Here is a 19,887-nt window from a genome sequence, read left to right on the forward strand (position 1 = left end):
CCTGCTGTCTCCAAGAAGTCTTCCTAGGGCACTGCCTGTTCACGAGGTAGTCCTGACAGGAGAATGGCAATTTTAGAAGTGCCAGAAACAGTTTGCTTTTTGCCAAAACAACAACAGAGGAGAAAAGATTCAGTGCTTTCTAGCAGGGGTTATTCCCCTTAATATGTTCATGAACAGAAGAGCATGGGAGGAGGGAAGTAGCATAGGGAGATGCAAGGAACAGGAGGGAGGGGGCCAGCACTGGAGGGTGAAGAGGGAGAGGCCAGTTAAGGGGAGGAGTCAGGGTAAGGAATATTTGTCATCTACCTCCCGTCTTGGTCTTTACTGTCTTCTTTGCTGCCTCCCCAGCCAGCCACTGACTTTTTGTCTCTCCTACAAGGACTGTCTTCCTGCTCTACCCTGCCAACCAGGCCTTCAGGAGCTAGTCTCTGCTGCTACCATGGGACCACCAGGAAATCTTCTCCCACCCAGGGATGTCCACAGTGGGAGCCTGGCTGCCTTCGCTGGAATCAGGATGGAAACTGCTCTTCCTCTTGGCATGTCTTTGGGGTAAGTTTTCTCCTTTGCTCCTGGAGAACAGGGTTGTAGATACAGCCTGATAAATGGGATTCATGAGGGATTGGCCCCTCTCGTGGGGGTCCTTGGCAAGGAAATGGGTTTCATGGCTGGAATAAAGGACTGAAGATCCAGGAAGCTTGGGTTTTAACTCCTGGCACTGGAAAAGGGCTTGACATTTCTGAGGCAAGAGAAGACAGTAGTAGAGATGATCATTTGGCTTCTGAAGGTCACCTAGAGATTTAGAGGCATTAACAATGCAAACATACAGAGACAAACCCTGGGAACAAACAAATGCAAGCATAAAGACAGAGCTTCCTTTGATTGACCTGTGTAATCCAGAATGTAGACCTGTTTTTTTTCCTCCACCCTAGAGTCACAGTCTGTGTTGGAGCCAGGACCTAAGAGTGAATAAGCATAGCAGACCTCTGTTGCCTCCCTGACAGCGTCAGTGCTTAATGTAGCTGCATCTATATCGTGCAAATCAGCATAATCCAATAACTTAAACCAAAAAGTAGTAAAAGAATTGGATAAGGATTGTCCTGAGACAGTGATGTTGGTTTTTAACAAAACCTGGTACAAGTTGAGGCTGTTTCAGGGGCTAGGATGTGCAAATGATCAAGGAGGATGATCTGGGAATTTAAAGTTTGTTAGAAAAATATCCGTGCTTTCCAACAGCACAGAAGAGTGGACCTGGCAAGTCTTAGGCGGTAACCCTTGCTTTAAAGCCTCTGATACAAGTGTATAAAGGCCATGGGGAGCAGCACCCAGGATCAAAGATGTAGACAGTTTAAGCATCTGACAAGGCCTTTCTGAATAAGGAGGGATCTTTGGCATCTTCTGCCAGGCTTAAATCCCAACAGTAGCCTGGATTTTCCTTATACCCATAAAGAGGCCCTTCTCTACCTCGAGTCTTCTTCCCTCATGGATGGATGTTGATTGGAAATACTTTCTTTTCTGCATTGTCCAGTTGTTTAGCACGGACAACACTGCAACTGTCAGCAGCTGGGAGATGAATCCCACCCTATGGACTGTAGGCAATTGCCTTAATGTAGGTGTCTAGAGCCATTTGAGTTGCCCTAGTTTCTCAATCCTGGACTCCAGCTACTGCTCTGGAGGGTGCAGGTCTACAAACTAGAAACCTTCATTTAGGCGAACAAACTGTGCTCCACATGGCACCAGCTGAGCAAGCTCTGGATAGCAAAGTTCTGACAAGCGTTTTGGACAAGGAGGTGGATATCCTAATTTGTACCCAGAGAAGTGACCTCAAAGCTTCCTTTGATAACTTGCACAACTCAGGGAGAGTGGCAGACCTCAGGAGAAACGTTCACGGTCTTGTGCATGGAGCAGGGAGCTGCACAATGAGGGCGGGGGGGGGGATGATCCGAGACCCATGGTGCTGCAGCAGCTCAGGTTGTGCGGAGGCACTTACTCTGGGACCTCCATCTTCCTAAGGACCATAATCTGAGGTTTTCCTCTCATCTTCCTGACTGTGTGCAGGGTACAGTCTAGGGTTTCTGTGGTGTGGAGCTGTCACACACCATGTCAGAGGGTGTGTTGGGACACATTTCCATGGCTGGAAATGATTGGTTCTCATCCAAGGTTTTGAATAGCTGGCATGTGTCTGGGAGGGACATATTAGTAGGAATCCCATGATCAGAACTGTCCTAGATGACTAAGATCTTGCAGCTGCTTATAGAGATGCAGAGATGTGTTAGAGGTTCTAACACTGTCTGTGTGAGAAATTTACACCACTAATTAGCCAGCAAGCTTTTCTTATAATGTTCCTGCTGGAAAAAAAGTGGTGAGCATTTCGGCAATCCTTCCCCAGACAGACCCAAAATGGCATTATTCCTGCAAGAGCAAGATGTTACATTCTCCATTATCAGCCAAAACCTGGCTCATGCCTATTTTCCACCTTGGCTTGTTTTGCGATTCAGGTGTGGCCAATTCAGCTCTGATCACACTTGTGAGCAGACCCAGCTGCTGTGTGGGGCAGCTCGAGGTGCTTTGGAAACAGCAGTGGGGAACAGTGTGTGATGATAGCTGGGATCTGTCTGATACCATGGTTGTCTGCAGGCAGTTGGACTGTGGGGAAGCACTGTCAGCCCCTGGCTCGGCTCACTTTGGTCAAGGAGCTGGTCATATCTGGCTGGATGACATGAACTGTACCGGTAACAGAAGCTGACCTTTCTGCCTGCAGGACTAGACCCTGGAGAGAACATAATTGCAATCATGGAGAAGACGCAGGTGTTGTGTGCTCAGGTAACTCACGTTTACATCCCTCCCCGTGTGACGCCAGGAGACTGTGCTGTGTAGAGGGAGGTTTTTAGGCCCGTTTGCAAAATTTTATTTCTCCATGAGTGCTACTCTTAGGGCTCAAGATGGGGATGGTTCCTTCAGGCACTGACCTGTACCAGGCCAAGGACAATGTTATCCACCTCAGTTCTACCAGTTAAATGGGGGAAGGTGGGGGTGGGGGGTTGGTGGTGTTTGTGCTTGTTCTGTTACTGGGGCAGAACAGAGATCATGGGGTTTTTTCACTGATCCACATTATTCTTGCCTCTTATGCCATCACCTTGAAGTTAATGGGCAAGGAGACTGAAGGATCCCCACCTGGCTGCACATATGCTCCATGCACATATTTCATGGCTGAAATATGCCAGGGAAGTTGAGCATTTACATGGCCTCTTTCCATTCGTATTTTGTGACAATACTCTCTCCCAGTGGATGTGTTTATTCTCCAGACTGGGACTGGGATGAGAAATTCAATTGTGGGTCGCTTGTCTGTGAGCCAGTCCTAACTTGGACATCACGGCGTGATGCTAATGAATGCTGAGCTCCAGGAACTAGGTGGGAAAGGCTTGAAGGTGTGTCATAGAATCACAGAATAGTTTGGGTTGGAAGGGAGCTTTAAAGGTCATCTAGTCCAACCCCCCTGCCATGGGCAGGGACATCTTCAACTAGATCAGGTTGCTCAAAGCCCCGTCCAACCTGACCTTGAAAGTTTCCAGGGATGGGGCATCCACCACCTCTCTGGGCAACCTGGGCCAGTGTTTCACCACCCTCAGCGTAAAAAATTTCTTGCTTCTATCTAGTCTAAATCTTCCCCCCTTTAGTTTAAAGCCATTCCCCCTTGTCCTGTCACAACAGGCCCTGCTAAAGAGTTTGCCGCCATCTTTTTTATAAGCCCCCTTGAAGTACTGAAAGGCTGCAAGAAGGTCTCCCCAAAGCCTTCTCTTCTCTAGGCTGAACAACTCCAACTCTCTCAGCCTTTCTTCACAGGAGAGGTGTTCCATCCCCCTGATAATTTTCGTAGCCCTCTTCTGGACCCACTCCAACACATCCGTGTCTTTCTTATGCTGAGGGCTCCAGAGCTGGAGGCAGTACTCCAGGTACTACCCCTCTACATCATGGTTAGCTGGGGAGTAAATCTTCATCAAGTGGGCCATGGACCCAGGAGGTAGAAAGGGGATTAGGATGTTGACAGGATGCCCGTTGCCCTCTTTCAGGTCAGTATTTCCCAAACACTGCTCCACCCAGGACTGAACAACAAACCAAATTTCCAAATGCACATCCTCCTAGTGGGATCTGGAATGGGATTCAGCTCCATGTTAAGACCCAGACATATATATGTCTAAATGCAGGTGTCACCACTTGGGCTGGGTGTCTTCCTGTTGCAAGCAATGGGGATTCCCTACACAGAGTTGCCAAGTGCAATTAGAAATGCCCTGGGGCATTTGACACAACCTGGCAGATGAGATACAGGCCCTAAGGGAGACCCTACAGGGCAGGAGTCTGGGGGAATACCAATGGCATCACGTGTGCTGCTGAATGCTTATTTGGGCAATTGAATCAAATGCCAGTATTTGGCCAGCTGAGCAGCTCCACAGATGTTCGTGACTAACCAGAATTTCAACACCCACCTCACATGGAGACACCAACGGGTAGATAAGACATGTGCGTGTCTCGATCTGTAGCCAGTCCCCACCTCTAGAGTAACATCACAGGGGGAATGGCACAGTCCTGATTCATAAGGGATTCCCAATCTATGATATTTATCTCTCTGATTCTGAGCTCTGAAACCACAGAGGAAGATGCAGAACTTGATACTCGCCAGCCTTCACCTTGTCAAGTCCTGGGCAGTGCTAATAGAGATCTTTCCTTGGCTTTGATATCTAGGCAATCTTTCCATGTGCAATCCCTGATCCTGTTTTGGGTTTTTTTTTTTCTTTTTTTAATGCAGAATTAAAAAAACAGTTAAGCTGCAATTAGTGAATGGTTCGAGTCGCTGTGCTGGGAGAGTGGAGGTGCTTCATGGCCAGCAATGGGGAACTGTCTGTGATGACAACTGGGATATAACTGATGCTGAAGTTGTATGCCGGCTGCTGGGCTGCGGGACTGCTCTATCTGCTCCTTCCTCAGCTTACTTTGGGGGAGGGCATGATGCCATTTGGCTTGATGATGTGACCTGCAAAGAAACAGAAGCTGCCCTCTCCAAATGCAGTGCAAAACCTTGGGGAAGGCATGACTGTGCATGGAGAAGATGCTAGTGTTATGTGCTCAGGTAAATCCCACTCTGCATGACACAAGTGGGTTTTGTGGGGTGTGGAGAGATGCTGGAGGTTCTGTAGGAGGCCCTGTTCCCTTTGGAGCAGCACTGACCCCAACAACCAAGAGAACTGTAAGATAAAAAGTGATTCATACTGTCAGGCCCTAAAGTGATCTTGCCTCTTCTCCTTAATTAAAATCCACCACCACATGAGCCACTGGTAAAAGACAGTGGTGCTGCAAGAATTATTTGTAGGGCTCACCACACTGTAGTACGTGGCCAGTAGATGCCTTGGTAGAGCATCTTCTCTCACTGCAGGGAGCAGTGGCTTTGGCAGCCCTACCATCCCACTCATGCCAGTATACACAGTTCCTTCTGAAGTTCCTCAAAATCTCTTGCATTGAGGTTCTTCCCTTTGCCTGCATTGTCCCACTGTCATGGATGGAGTGAGACTGCACTTCACTCATGAGAGAGAAACAACAATACACTTCAGTGATATAAAGTGTGAGTTAACACAGTTCAATCGTAAATGCGATAGTGGTTTAACAAGATTCGATGGCAAGGTACACTTGATTATTTACTGCATAGAGGACAGGGTCAGACAACACTGTCAGGGAGACCCTCTTGTTGAGCCATGAGGTTCAGAAAGGACCCCCCTGCTTTCTAAACTCCTTCTCAGAGAGGAGTCTAGGTGTGGCTGGATCCAAACCTAGTCCCAGACTTGGTCAATGGTTTATGTCTAAAGGATTATATATGCACAATTAATCCTTGATATCACTTAGCTAAGATTTCAGAGTTTAGAATGCTGTTAGTCACTTACTGAGGATCTGTTGCGGCAAGGAATCTGTCAACCTCGAGGAGTAACCTTGAGAGGCGTCCCTACTCCAGGGGAGGTCCCGCCGTGCAGCCCGCTGCCGTGCAGGAGAGCTCAAAGGGCTCTTGGGCTGCTCACTATCTATAGGGGTAAGAGGGTGGACTCACATTTGCATACCAACCACTGTGGTTTGGTGGGTGCATTGCTCACAATAGCCCTTGGCTATTGTGGTGTTATCTGGCTCCCGAATCCACTTTGAGCCGGACTGAGCTGGACGCAGCTCAGCTATTGCAACCAGTATCCATTACGACCGCCCCTGGCAGTTATCACTTGAGCAGGGTTATGGGAGATAAAGGTCGGGTTGGGCGGGGGAGCACACCGTCACACTCCACCCAGTGTATTAGTATCAGGTCCTCCCATGTAACTGGAGCCCCAAGGTGACACTGCCAAGTCTCCTTTTGTGATTCCCAGAGCCACCCACTCCTTCCCAGTTCACCAGCTGTCTGGTCAAGCAAGAAGCAGCATATGTCACAGCTGGTTTACCATTAGACATTTGCTGGTGGGCCAGTTATTATGAATATGCTGATTTCTTGGACAACACTGGAAGAAGAAGAGTTGGTTTCCACCTGCCTTTCCTGTAACAAGGTGCTAATTAGTGTCTTTCCTCTGTAGCCACGAACAGAGTTTTGCAAAGTTTGTAGGGTCTTAATATATTGAGAAATCCACATTTTATTCATTGACTTGTGGGTAGAAACAGCATTAACGTGAGGCTGAGAGGTGGATAGCGATAGACAGTATGAGAGTGATTCTGGCTTTGCAGAACCTGCCCTGCTTCGATTAGTGGATGGATTGACCCACTGCTCTGGGAGAGTCGCGGTGGTTTATGGCCAGTGCTGGGGAACTGTGTGTGATGATGACTGGGACTTGATCGAGGCAGAAGTGGTGTGCAGGCAGCTGGGCTGTCAGCTACCCATGTGGCTTACTTTGGGCAAGGATCTGGTCCCATTTGGCTTAATGATGTCAGATGCACAGGGACGGAAGCTGCTCTCTCCCACTGCAGAGCCACTTCTTGGGGAAGCCATAACTGTGGTCATGGAGAAGATGCCGGCGTGGTTTGTACAGGTACCCATCACTCGTGACATGTCATGGGGGAAGCTGAGGGCAATCCTTTCAGACAGATCCTGAGGCCCAGTTCCTTCAGCACAGGTCTTCCAAAGAAAGTGACACAGAGTGCTTCAAAAGTGCTTAAGAAAAAGTTGTGTCTAAACCTATAGACAATTCTGAGCTCTCTTTTTCATGGATTCCTTCTGGAGGCAGTTTGCTACACCAGACAGAGGAAACACTCATTTTGGGGTGTTTTCTCAACTCAGCCACTCTTCAACACAATAATTTTGCACTTCTTATAGTGCAACAGAGAAGAGCATGTGAAGTAGGAGGGATATTCTTGCTGACTAAGTCAGCTGCTGCCCAGTCCATCCATGGCTGACAGCTCTGGGTCTCAAATGTTCCCATTCTTCTTTCTCTTGTTCCTCTTCCTTCACACAGATTCACAAAAATACATCTGTCAAGGATGCCTGTAGGTCTTCCAGTCCACTGGTCTGCCCAGCCAGTCCTGAGCAGTTCCCATCAGCAGTTGCATAGTCTGAGGAGGAGGTATATATCTCAGACCGTAGATGTGAAAAATGCAGATGTTAAATCTAACAGTGTGGGTTGACTTCACATCTGTGAAGGAAATAGGCACCTCCAGTGAGATTTGTCTGGCCTGTCTCTCAGTCCCCAGCACCAGATACCTGATGTTCACCAACACCAGAGCTAGAAAACTTCAGCATCTGATATTAGCAGTCCTCAATCAACTCTTTCTGCGTTACCAAAATTCTGATCCCAGATGCGAAGACTCCTTAACACAGCCTAGACTGTAAAGCAACCCGGTGCTCCTGGACCAATGTTAGTCCACAGGTCCCCGTCCCTTCCCAGCTCAGCTGGCCAGCCCAGTGCTACTCCCCCTAGTCTGGTCCACCACAGTGACAGGCTGCAGGCATAACTGTCATCCTCTGGTGAGATAAAGCTGGCTGATTTTAGTAGGGACTAGTCAACAAGAGAGGTCAGCAGGAGACCGCTGCTCTAAGGGACTGAAATTGCTGCAAGGGACTGCTGAGCTGATATGAAAAACCGAGCAATGTCTGTCTATGCCAGACAGATGCAATCCAGGATTGAGAAGCACAGTGCTCTACCCTGTCAGCACAGACCAAAACACAACAGAGAATTGAGGTCTTTATTATTTCTCAACACAGGATTTGCTGAGCTCCTTCCAGTCCGAGGAACTGCTCTGGGAGACTCAAGGTGTTTCATGAGCGGCGGTGAGGGACGGTCTGTGATGACAGCTGGGATTTAACAGATGCTCGTCTTGTGCAGGCAGCTGGGCTGTGGGACAGCAGTCTCAGCCCCCGGCTCTGCTAGGTTTGGACAAGGAACTGGCCAAATTTGACTGGATGGTGTGAACTGTGCAGGGACTGAAACCATCCTCACCGACTGCAGGGCCAGACCTTGGGGAGACCCCAACTGTAACCACAGAGAGGATGCTGGTGTGGAGTGCTCAGGTACCACTAATGCATGTCATGAGATGTGGGGTACGAGGGACAGCCTGTATTTGTAGGAAGTGTGCCAGTCGCCCTGAACCTCTCGTGGGGACTAGGGTGCTGCCAACTTTGTTGACCAGTCCTGATGGCCAGGATTATAGAAGCTCACAAGTGGGGACTCAGCACTCTCAAATGCACTGTTTCCACCAGAACTCTATTCCTTCCTCCCCATTTCGGTGGTCTGTTGTTAGGGAAGTAACCTGGGTGCTCATCTATGATCACTCTGCAGGTGATTGATTTATTGCAAAAGCTCTAGCCGAGGATGTGGGATCAAGCTGTGAGGCCACAGGCACCTAGTGTCACTTTACACGTCATGGGCCCAAGCCCTGTTGACCTCCAGACCCCTGTGAGGAGGGGTTTTTGCCCTCTCCACAGAGCTCTGAGGCATGCAAAGCTCCTTGAACACTTTGCAATTGTGTTTTGGTCCAGGTGTTGCAGAACCAGCTCCCATCCAGCTCGTTGAATGGTCCAAATTGTTGCGCTGGCAGAGTCGAGGTGTTTCATGAGCAGCAGTGGGGAGCCGTGTGTGATGACGGCTGGGATACAGCTGAAGCCAGAGTTGTGTGCAGGCAGCTGGGCTGTGGGGCAGTGCTGTCAGCCCCTGGTTCAGCTCATTTTGGGCAAGGGCCTGACCCCATCTGGCTGGACAATGTGAATTGCTCAGGGAATGAAGCTGCCCTCTCTGAGTGTAGGGCCCAGTCTTGGGGGTCCCATAACTGCAAGCATGGAGAGGATGCTGGTGCGGTGTGCTCAGGTAACCCCTCTCTGTGTCTCAGTTTCAATGGTGTTGGAAAACACGGAGGAAAGATTTTTACCCTTGGTGGAAGGTCTTCTCTGAGCTCATGCTGCTCCGTGTGTGCTATTAATCATAAACCCCTTCTACGCTTTTACATGAAGATCACAAGTAAAACTAAGCAGTGTTGTCAGAAAGTCTTGGTCTCTGGCTGATTGAGAAGTCCATTTCATTCTATCATGAGAAGAAATAAAATGTCCCATTTCAGGATTCACAGAGAATTTTAGAAACCTGAAACCCCTGAATGTGTCTTTACAGCATTTGTATCTAAGTGCTTTTTCAGTTTTCTCTCTAGTGTCTCTTGCAATCTGCAGTCCTGAAGAAACCTCTTGCTTTGTTAAAGCAATTGGGAGGCTCGTAGGATAATTCAGGTTGAAGGGACCACAGGAGGTCTCTACACCAGTCTCCTGCTCAAAGCGAGGTCAGCTATGAGATCAGACCAGCAGACCTTTATCCAGGCTCGAAAACCTAGTCTAATAGTCTTTCAGGGCAATCCTAAAAAATCCCAATATTTTCTTTAAAATTGGGCATCCTGTTTTCTCAACTTTTAGCCATTCTTTTCTACATTTCTGGGATGTCAGAGTGAGAAGCTAGCAGAGCTTTCCTGGAGTCCCTCCTTCTTTCCATGAAGAGCTTTGGGAAACTTCAGGAAAACTCAATGCTCTTTCAGGAGGAGTCATCTCCCCTACCATGAACATAGCAAAGTACACACCTTGCAGCTGAGCTGGTTGAAATGCTGTCACCCAGTGCTGCGTTCTCAGCCATGAACAGGACAGACCCTTTGTTAAAAACCTAATTTTAACCTCCCCTTTTGACTAATTTTATTTGGCACACTGCTTCAGTGCAGGAAATGGTTGGCTGATGCTTTTTAAGATGATTTATTGTCCAATTCAGCTGGTTTTACCAGCCATGAGAGTTTTCAAGGAAGAGTAAGTGTCTATTAATATACATTACCATAATCTGCTTTCTCCTAGCAAATTATTCAGAACACATGGTGAATATTGCAGTAACTGGAGTAAAAAGTGTAAGGCCAAAAGAAAGTTAAGCGATATGGGCATTGGCCAGTCTGTTCACTGACGGACATTACAAAGCTTCACATACATGACCCAGTTTATTTGGGCATGCGTCATGTTCCTGGACATAGGTACCTAATGCTATGTAAGACACCTAACAGTATGCAGACATCTACATGGGGTTGACTGATACAACCCTGAAGCTATGAGACCCACACCCTTCCGACATGACAGCTGGAAGATGGCAAGGATGCCCCAACGCATCTCAAATGGGAAAAGACACCTAATTGGAGGCTCCTGATTTGCTCCCTTTTACAGGTTTCGTCTGTAGATAACATTAGATTTTTATTTCAGAGCTCAGCCCAGCAGATTGCTATTTATACAGAGCAGGCACAGGGTCCTGTGTCACTGTAGCATCGGCAGCGATTCAAACAAACCATCTGAAACATGCCTGCTTGGAAGGGATGCATTAGCATGTCTTACTGGCTGGGAGACTGAAATACCACTCCCAGTCCTAACTGGCACATTTCTGCCAGCCTGCAGGCAGTGCAGTGCCACACAGACTTTGGGGTAACCCTGAATGGACACCCAAAATGTCCTCTTTAGCCATCCATTTTTCATCCATGGGACACCCTGCGTGGCACTTGTCCCCTACAATGTGTCAGCAGGATTCAGGTGCAGTGTATTTGTGTGCATTTATCTTTTTCAGTTGCTTTTTGTGCAGGTATTCCAGAAGTGCCTCCTCTCTGGCTGGTGAATGGCCCAATTCATTGTGCCGGGAGAGTTGAGGTGCTTCATAGCCAGCAGTGGAGGATGATCTGTGACGACAGCTGAGACTTGAGTGATGCTGCAGTGGTGTGCCAGCAGCTGGGCTGCAGGACAGCCACGTGTGCCCCAGGTTCAGCTTATTTTGGGCAAGGTTTTTGTTGTATCTGGTTGGATGATGTGAAATGCTCTGGTAGAGAGGCAGCCCTCTCCAAGTGTGCAGTGAGGCCTTGGGGAGTCCATGACTGTAATCACGGAGAAGATGCGGGCATTGTATGCTCAGGTAACCTTCATCCATGTCCCGTTCTATTAGGCATTAGTTGATACTAAGCTTCTAGGTTGGATGCTGGGGCTGGTGGCTCTTTGTGCTTCCCAGTCTAACCTTCTTGTTTTACACAAGTACCACAGGATGACATTGGAGGCGTGGAGTTGGAGCTTGGTGTTTTGAGGGATGATTCCCATCTCTCCATGTGGCAGCTCATTTTTCCTATTTGCATTTTTTAAATATCACTAAATATTATATGCACACTAGTAACTTTCAGTGGCTTGTCAGGCTAAAGCAAGCTGCTTTTACAGGTCTGGATTGCATACATTTCTTTCCAGGTGGGATCTAAACCTCACAGATGTTCCAGAGTGGAGAAGAGAGATGATATTGCCAGCCAACAGGAGTACAACATTCATTTAACCCAAACAAAAGTGATTTCTGAAGTCCAAAAAGCATGCAGTACAGAAGCAAACAACTGAGACAGATCTATCACACTCAAATGCAAGCACCCAACTGATGTGCCTAAATCAGGGGTATCTTTGCCCTGGAATGAATGGGGTGAACTGGTCTGGAGGGAGGTGGGGAAGAGGATCTAGTCATCTGTCCTTCCCATAAAACTAGTCTGAGTTGGCCAACTAACTTGGAGACAGCCGATGTCAATATTGAGCTAAAGACCTTTGCTCTTTGCTTCGTTGGGACAAAGTACATTGCTTTTTGGAAAGCAACAAATCACAAAAACTATCTGTGTTGGAGGCTAAGTCTTGATTGGACATCCCTGAAATGGGAAATTATCCACCTGTAAAGTGCCAGCTTTAGTCTGTGGGAAGAGTGAAGGAGGAAAAGGGGTGAATTGTTCCCTATGGGGGGCAGTTCCCCTTGGTCCCTTCCAAGGAGGGACAGACAAACCTTCAGGGATAAGTTTGTGTTGTGCAATGTTCACATCCCAAGGCTCTCACGGCTACCCTTGTTACTGGTCTGAATGTCAGTGGAGGCAAATGTTTCTCTGCAGACCTGAGAAATGGTATGCTGCCATACTATTGGCATAAATATTCATCGTATTCATTCATCACATAAATATTCATCATGTTGGACCAACAGCTCATTGCCAGGTATGTGTTCAGGCAGCAGAAGTCCACAAGCAATTTAGGAGACAGCCAGATGTTCAGTTTTAGGGGAACTTTATTGATACTTTGTGATGTTTGCTTTGCAGTGGGAATAATGTGTTGAGCTGGGTTTTCCATCAGTGCGGTTATAACCAAGTTTGTAGATCCTTCAAAGGATGAGAGAGAATGGTTTTGCCAAGCCCTGGATTGCATTATGGCACACTGATGGTTCTGCAACATGCCTGCCCTTCGCCTTCTTAGCTGAATCTTGCTGGCCCACCTTCCTGCGGCAAGATGAGCACAGTCCAGTGGGGCCAGTCTGGCACTTACGGTGCTTCTGGCTCTTCCAGGTTCTTGTTAACTGCAAAGAAAGGGAACAAGGTAAAGCAAAATCTGCTCCCAGGACCTCTCTGACACCAGAATTACCTGCCGGAAGTGACAAGGACTCTGCTCCCAAAGAAGGTCTATGGGTTGGGGCTGTTGGGAACCCAAAACCTGAGCTTTGGACAGGGCCCTGTGAGAGCCGGGACAGGACTGCATGAAGAGCAGACTCTGACCCTGATGCACAATGCACTGCTTGATCCAAAGGACTGCAGCACATGGTTCTGACAGCATGACCCTGTGCAGCGCCCAGGTGAAATCCAAGACTACAGCCCTGCTCCTCCACAATGAAACCAGCCAAAGACCCCCAGGGATTCCTTCCTTCACCCATGCAGGGCCTGTCCAAGCTTCTCTCCCAAGAAACAGGGCATGAGGAGTCAGGAACCCAGCTCCCAAGAGCTTCAGAGAGTCCAAGTCAGACATTTATTGAGTACTGATGATGGACCAATACAGAGGCATCTCGCCCCAGACACCGTTCCAGCTGTCCTCCCCTTGCCTCCCATGGATGCTCATCGTTACCTCCTGCCCTAGAAACTTCCCTGCCTTCCCTCTTTCTGCCCTTTAGGAGCCTTGCCCTGTACAAAAGTCCCTTGTCAGCATCTCCCGGGCAGGATCCATCCCATAGTCAGACTGTCACTGGTGTGTTTGCTTCTGCTCTGCTGATGCCCCTCTCCCACCAGTTGGTCCCACCACATCCATCCTAACCAAATGCTCTGTATTCCTTACAGCTCCCTGCTGTATCCATTTCCATGCCTCCACCAGCATAATCCTGAGCTGGGGGGAGCCTTCCTGCCCTGTGATTCCCCTTCTGTACCCTGCAGTCCAGCCTGCTGGTGCTGCTAGAAGTGTTTGACCCTGTCCCCACACCACTTCCGATGCCACGGTGATGGGTAGTTACCTGCACAAACAACATCAGCATCCTCTCCATGATAGCAGTTGTGTTCACCCCATGGCCTGGCCTGACAGTCAAAGATGCTTTCTTCCGTCCCATTGCATTTGACATCGTCCAGCCAGATCATGTCTGGCCCTCGCCCATAGCGGGCACCTCCAAGAGCTGACAGCGGTGACCCGCAGCCCACCTGCTTGCAGACCACCTTGGCATCCTTCATGTCCCAGTGGTCATCACACACACTGCCCCACCGGTTCTCGTGGAGCACCTCAACTCTCCCAGCACACTTGTTCGGGCCATCCACGAGCCGAACCGGTCCCTCCTCAGGAATGTCCACCTCTGTACCAATGCCCAGAAAATAAATGTTAAGGGAGCATCCTACACACCCCACTGCCTGTGGAAAGCTTGCCTGCTCAGCAGAGGCTCAGGTATCTCTGAGCACACCAGACATATGGCAAGGTCTAGGCTTCTCTGGGGTAGGAAGGAAGACAGAAAAGCCAGGGAGAGGGGCTGTGGGAAAAGGGCAGAACGAAGCTTTCCTGATCTTCATGGATGGCTGCAGGCTCTACTGTATGTCTGCTTCAAGGAGTCTGCTAATGCTAATCACCCCACAGCCCAGAGGTGGGACAAGAGACCAGCGCAGTCTCAGGTAGGAGAGGATTTAATGCTGCCCCTGGGTCAGCTACATCCACATGTCCCCCCTGGGTCATTGGGCAAGCACTGCACCCAGCGATAAGATGAGTTAATCAGCTGTGTCCCTCTCTTGTTCCCACCAGCAGACATCCACAGAGCTGCACTGGGACTCAGGACCAGCCCTGATTCAGGCAGGGGGCATGTGTGTGGGGGGGATCTGCCCATCCTACTGCCCAGCACGTGCAAGATGGGGGACGGAGGGAGAGGTTACCTGAGCACTCCACGCTGGCATCTTCCACGTGGTTGCAGATGTTGTCTCCCCATGGCTTCGTCTCGCATTCGGTGAGGGACGCTTCTGTCCCTGTGCAGTTCACATCGCTCAGCCAGATTTGGCCTTTCCCTTCCCCATATTTGGACTCCCGAGGGGCCGATACCGCCGTCCCACAGCCCAGCTGCCTGCACACAACCTTTGCCTCCCGTAAATCCCACTGGTCGTCACAGATGGTCCCCCAGACATCCTTGTGAAGCACCTCAACTCTCCCAGAGCAGCGGTTGGGGCCACCCACCAGGCGGACTGAAGTGGAGACGGTGATCCCCGAGTCTGCAGACACATTCAGAGAGGGCATGCTCAGGCTGTGCATTGGTGTGTCCCCCCCCTTCCCCAAGTATCCTTGCCCTGCCCTGCAAACAGCAGCCTCTCCTCCATAGCTTTCTCCACATATAACATGCAACTGTCCAAGCAAGAAGCACAATGGCAGTCTTAATCTCAAGCCTGAGCTGAAGAAAAATGGCCACAGAGCACCCCAGTAAGCAGAGAGGAGAGAACCTCCCAGACTGCAGCCCTCTTCCATGATGTAACAACCCCAGGCCACCAGCAGGACTATTAGGTTAGCATCAACTCAGTAGCAGAGTGCTCCATAGGAAGCCCTTGTTCCTGTCCAAGGTTGTGCCCACATTGACTGTGAGGACACCCTAACACATGGCTGGCAAAAGCAGAAGAATGGCAGGATTACCTGAACAAACTGCACTGGCATCTTCCCCATGGTAACAATTGTGGTCCCCCCACGGCCTCGCCGGGCATTCAGAGAGAGCAGCTTCCACCCCTGTGCAGTTCACATCATCCAGCCAGATGGTGTCAAATCCTCGTCCAAACTTGGCTCCAATGGGGGCCAGCACCGCATCCCCGCAGCCCAGTTGCTTGCACACAACTTGGGCATCATTTAGATCCCAGTTGTCATGGCACACGCTGCCCCACTGTTCTTCATGAAGCACCTCAACCCTCCCAGCACATCGGTTCGGGCCTCCCACCAGTCGGATTGGCCCTGGCTCAGGTACTTCTGTTCCTGCCAAAAACAAATGAGGGAGAAGTTTTGGGACAAGTCTCTGTGCCCCTGATCACCTGGAGAAAGCAGAATCTCCCATGATGCACCAAAAACTGTCTCTGCTCATCCCAAACACCTGTCAAAGGCTCCCTTCCTAACTTCTGGCTTGAGAAGAAAAGTTGAAGGGAAAATAATGGCAGCATGGAGGCCGTCAGGGGAGGGAGGGGACTATCTGTGTCCTCTCCCAGCTCTGCAGGTTGTTCCAGGTCCAGGAGCTGTGATGCAACTTCTCTGGGTCAAGTGGGGTAGGAAGCTGGAGCTGAACAAAGTCATTCTGCATCCCTGATCTCCTAACTGGATGGGTCAGAAATTGCACCCTGGCTTATTTGAGGCAGAAGGACCAATGTGGCATGAAGTAGAAAACACCTGGGGGTTACCTGAGCACTCCACGCTGGCATCTTCCACGTGGTTGCAGGTGGTGTCTCCCCATGGCTTCGCCTCGCATTCGGTGAGGGACGCTTCTGTCCCTTTGCACTTCATGTCGCTCAGCCAGATTTGGTCTTTCCCTTCCCCATATTTGGACTCCCGAGGGGCCGATACCGCCGTCCCACAGCCCAGCTGCCTGCACACAACCTTTGCCTCCCGTAAATCCCACTGGTCGTCACAGACGGTCCCCCAGACGTCCTTGTGAAGCACCTCGACTCTCCCAGAGCAGCGGTTGGGGCCACCCACCAGGCGGATCTCTTGTTTGGTTGTGTCTACATCTTCTGGAGAGAGCAGACACCCAAGGGTGAAGGCAGGGGATGAGAAAGAGGGCTCTTCCTCCCCAGTGAGGCTGTCTTTATTGCCAAACCAGGACGAAGAAAAGCCCAGGGTATTCTAGCATCCCAAATCTTTGGTGGTTGGAACCAGGTTTTGAGCTGGGAATGGCCAAAAGCCGCAGGTGTTTTTGGAACCGTAAGTCTGTTTTGAGATACAAATCACAGGGTTCATTTTCAGCTGTAAGGGGAGAGGTGTAGCCCCGCCAAAACCTACCCCAGCATTCAGGTTCTGGATAAGTTTCCCCATAGTTAAGGCCAGTGTGTCCCAGCAAATGCTGCTACAAGGACTGGAAGCAGGGAGGAGAGAACTGACACACTTCTACCCATTCCCCAAGGGAAGGGCTGGGTTTGCTCAGCTATTGGCAGTGATTGCTGAGTGCTGTTGTGGACCTACAGACAGTCAGCCCTCGGGAGTGGAAAGGACCTACTCAGTCCTGTTCCTGCTGTTGAACCCACCGGGACACACAATCCCCCTCAAAACCTGGCTCCAGCTGCCAAACCTCTGATCACAACACTGTTTGCCACCCTAATATCAAGAACGAAATCTTTCTGGATACCCTTGTCCCTTTGCATGGATCTGGGGTGCTGTAGTGGGAGAAATTCAAGGACTGAAATATGCCAAGGTCTGAAACCCTGAAGCACCTCCACACTGGTTCATGGAGCCAAGGAGACACCAGGCATTCCTCCATCTCATGGAGACCAGACCCCAGCATCGAGGATATCCTGACTTCATGTTTAACTTTGCTAAAATGAGCAGCTGTTTCACCAATGTTTTGGATGAGTGCTGCTCCTTTCACCCAGAGATCTCCAGCGGGTACCAGCTGCACCTCACAGAGCATACAGGAGGTAGAGTCAGGTCTTCTCCATTGGCTAATCAGGAGAATGTGGTTTACAGAGAGAAGATCACTGGCCACAGAAACAGGTTTCAGACCAAGGTCTCTTGGCCCCGAGCAGCATTATTTAAATCTCCATATCAGACATAGCATCATGCTGCATGACATTTTATGATAGCTGTGTGTGCTGACTCATGCGCCACTCCCTACTACAAATACTGACCTGCCAGCAGGACTCCTGCAAGGGAAGCTGAAATAGAAGAAATACAGGATGTTAGTCTGAGTCTCATGAGCTCTGCAGAGTGCGGAGATTCAGGACAGCAAAACACCGGGCAAGAGACAAGACTCTGTGAGCTCTGCTAGAGCCCATCATTGCTCTCCGTCTCCCAAACCCAGCTGTCAATGGGCTTTGCCTATCCTAGTGCATGTCCATGGGACTTTCTTGATAAAGAGATCAGATAAGGAGAGAAAAACCTAAAAAAAAATAAAGTCTACTGGAAAAAAACATAAAAATTGGTTTGGGCAGATAATATGAAAATACCATAACAGAGCAGTTGGGATTCCTCTTGTTCTGGATTCAGCCACCTGAAAGTCAGTGACCAGACAGATTAGATTAGATTAGATTAGATTAGATTAATCTAGGTTCCTGTGACAGGCAGTGGAAAGAGCTGAGTCACGGCTGATGCATACCAATCTCATCCTAGGGCTGGTGTCCAGAGCAGACAGTCGAATTGGGGCTGGAGGTGCTTGTCTCTGCCTAGAGACTCTGGATGTGACACCCAGCTCTTATCAACAGCCAGACAAGAGGTACACCGCTGAATGAAACTGCTGAAAATGTGATGAGTTGCAAGCAGCATGGCATTTTTATTTTTGCCTTTCGGTCAGGGTCAGACCATGAAAAAGCATTGCCATCTCTGAACTTCAGGCAGACACCAGACAAAATTAACCCCAGGACTGCTGTCAGTCCTGCAGACATTAATGGCAGCAATGAAATGCCATGGGAACAGCTATGGGCCTGCTAATGGGGTTGTGCAAAGAAGCATCTTCAAGGTGGAATGCGTCTGGAGACTTGTGCAAAGAGGCTATTCCCATTCATATTGCCCTGAGGATTAACTAGAGGTCGAGGCAAACCCTGGGAGGGAAAGCGTGAGGAAAAACTTGCCAGGATCGGTTTTTCCTGGAAACTCAGGAGAAGGGGACTTTGTGGCCACTTTGTACAAGGTCAACAGCAAAGAAGAGCTCAACACAAACAACAATTTCTGCTCCTAAATGCAGCAGTCTGGCAAGATCCCAAGCATTGACCAACAGCTTCAGGCAAGGGCAGAACTGCTGACACCAGGACAAGCATTAGCGTTATTGCCCAGGTAAGACCTTTTTCCATCTGCCTTTTTTTTTTTTTAGCTACTCTTAAGGTTTATGGGCTGAGATGCCTAATGGTAATCCTCCTTCTCTGTAAATTCCAGTTGCATTCAGATAACATATCATCTTGGGAGCCTGAAGTGCCTACCCACGTACTGTAGCCACCGAGCACACTCGGTGCCTCTGCCCGTTGCCACCAGGTCTGGTGTCATCCCTGATGTACGGGAACAAAGGAAGATATAAGGAAGAAATTTCTTGTGATGAGGATATTGAAACACTGGCACAGGTTGCCCAGAGAAGTTGTAGATGCCCCATCCCTGAAAACATTCAAGGTCAGGTTGGACGGGGCTCCGAGAAACCTGATCTAGTTGAAGATGTCCCTGTTCATTGCAGGGGAGGGTTGGACTAGATGACCTTTAAAGGTCCCTTTCAACCCAAACCATGCTATGATTCTATGAACCCACACAGGCTAGGAACCCACAGCAGAGAAACAGGGGCAGGGAACCCCACCTTGTGTGTTGCTGTCTTTGCTCACGAGGGCTGGGATTCAGTTCCCAAATGAGACACTTCTTAAGGTGTCTAGGTATTGCTGCCAAGGTGGGGCAGCATCCAGCTGTCCACCTGTGGCTGTCTAGTGACATCTGAGGGGATCTGAGTGTCCACACTCAGCTACCAGATACGGATCAAATACCACCAATTGCATTTCAGTTCCTCGCAATGTCCCATTTGCTTTGTGCTATGGGCTGTAGAAGAAGCAATAGTGGAAGAGGAGAACCATTGGTAAAGAGATGCCAAGCCAAAAGCAAAGAGAAAAAAAAATCCCACCTCACTTACCCCAGAGACATGCCAGGAGGACAAGCCTCATGTTGGTAGCAAAGATACTGTGCGCTCGTTGTCTCCACAGGAGAGCAGGGCAGGGGGGAGGCAGGACATGCACCTAAGGGACTGTCTATTTGAGAAGTCCCCCTTGCCACAGCTCCTCCCCTCCACCCCAAAAACCTTCCTCTGTGTCCCGTGGCAGGTACTCAGCAAGTACGAAAAGCCAAGCCTCTGCCAGGAAGCGATTTGTGCCATGAGCATCACGTAAGCTGCGGGATTGTGAAACTGGGCTGTTTCGGGAATCTGCTGAGCAAACAAGTCCTCTGAGGACAGC

The 19,887-nt window shown here is 49.5% G+C and overlaps 1 protein-coding gene and 1 pseudogene across 1 annotated transcript; one reads left to right on the plus strand and one right to left on the minus strand.

The window, feature by feature from the left end:
* Positions 1 to 11,742, plus strand: part of LOC103922154 — a 24,393-nt pseudogene extending 12,651 nt beyond the window's left edge.
* Positions 11,743 to 12,822: 1,080 nt separating this feature from the next.
* On the minus strand, positions 12,823 to 19,599 carry LOC103922155 (soluble scavenger receptor cysteine-rich domain-containing protein SSC5D-like). The gene is made up of 7 exons (XM_009330242.1): positions 19,569 to 19,599; positions 17,599 to 17,625; positions 16,159 to 16,488; positions 15,413 to 15,742; positions 14,671 to 15,000; positions 13,776 to 14,105; positions 12,823 to 12,857 (listed from the first exon to the last, which is right to left on the minus strand). The coding sequence occupies exons 1-7, from the start codon at positions 19,597 to 19,599 to the stop codon at positions 12,823 to 12,825; spliced, it is 1,413 nt and encodes a 470-aa protein (XP_009328517.1).
* Positions 19,600 to 19,887: the final 288 nt, after the last annotated feature.

The sequence above is a fragment of the Pygoscelis adeliae genome, unplaced genomic scaffold, assembly GCF_000699105.1.
Source record: "Pygoscelis adeliae isolate BGI_AS28 unplaced genomic scaffold, ASM69910v1 Scaffold328, whole genome shotgun sequence".
In the NCBI taxonomy this organism is placed as follows: domain Eukaryota; kingdom Metazoa; phylum Chordata; class Aves; order Sphenisciformes; family Spheniscidae; genus Pygoscelis; species Pygoscelis adeliae.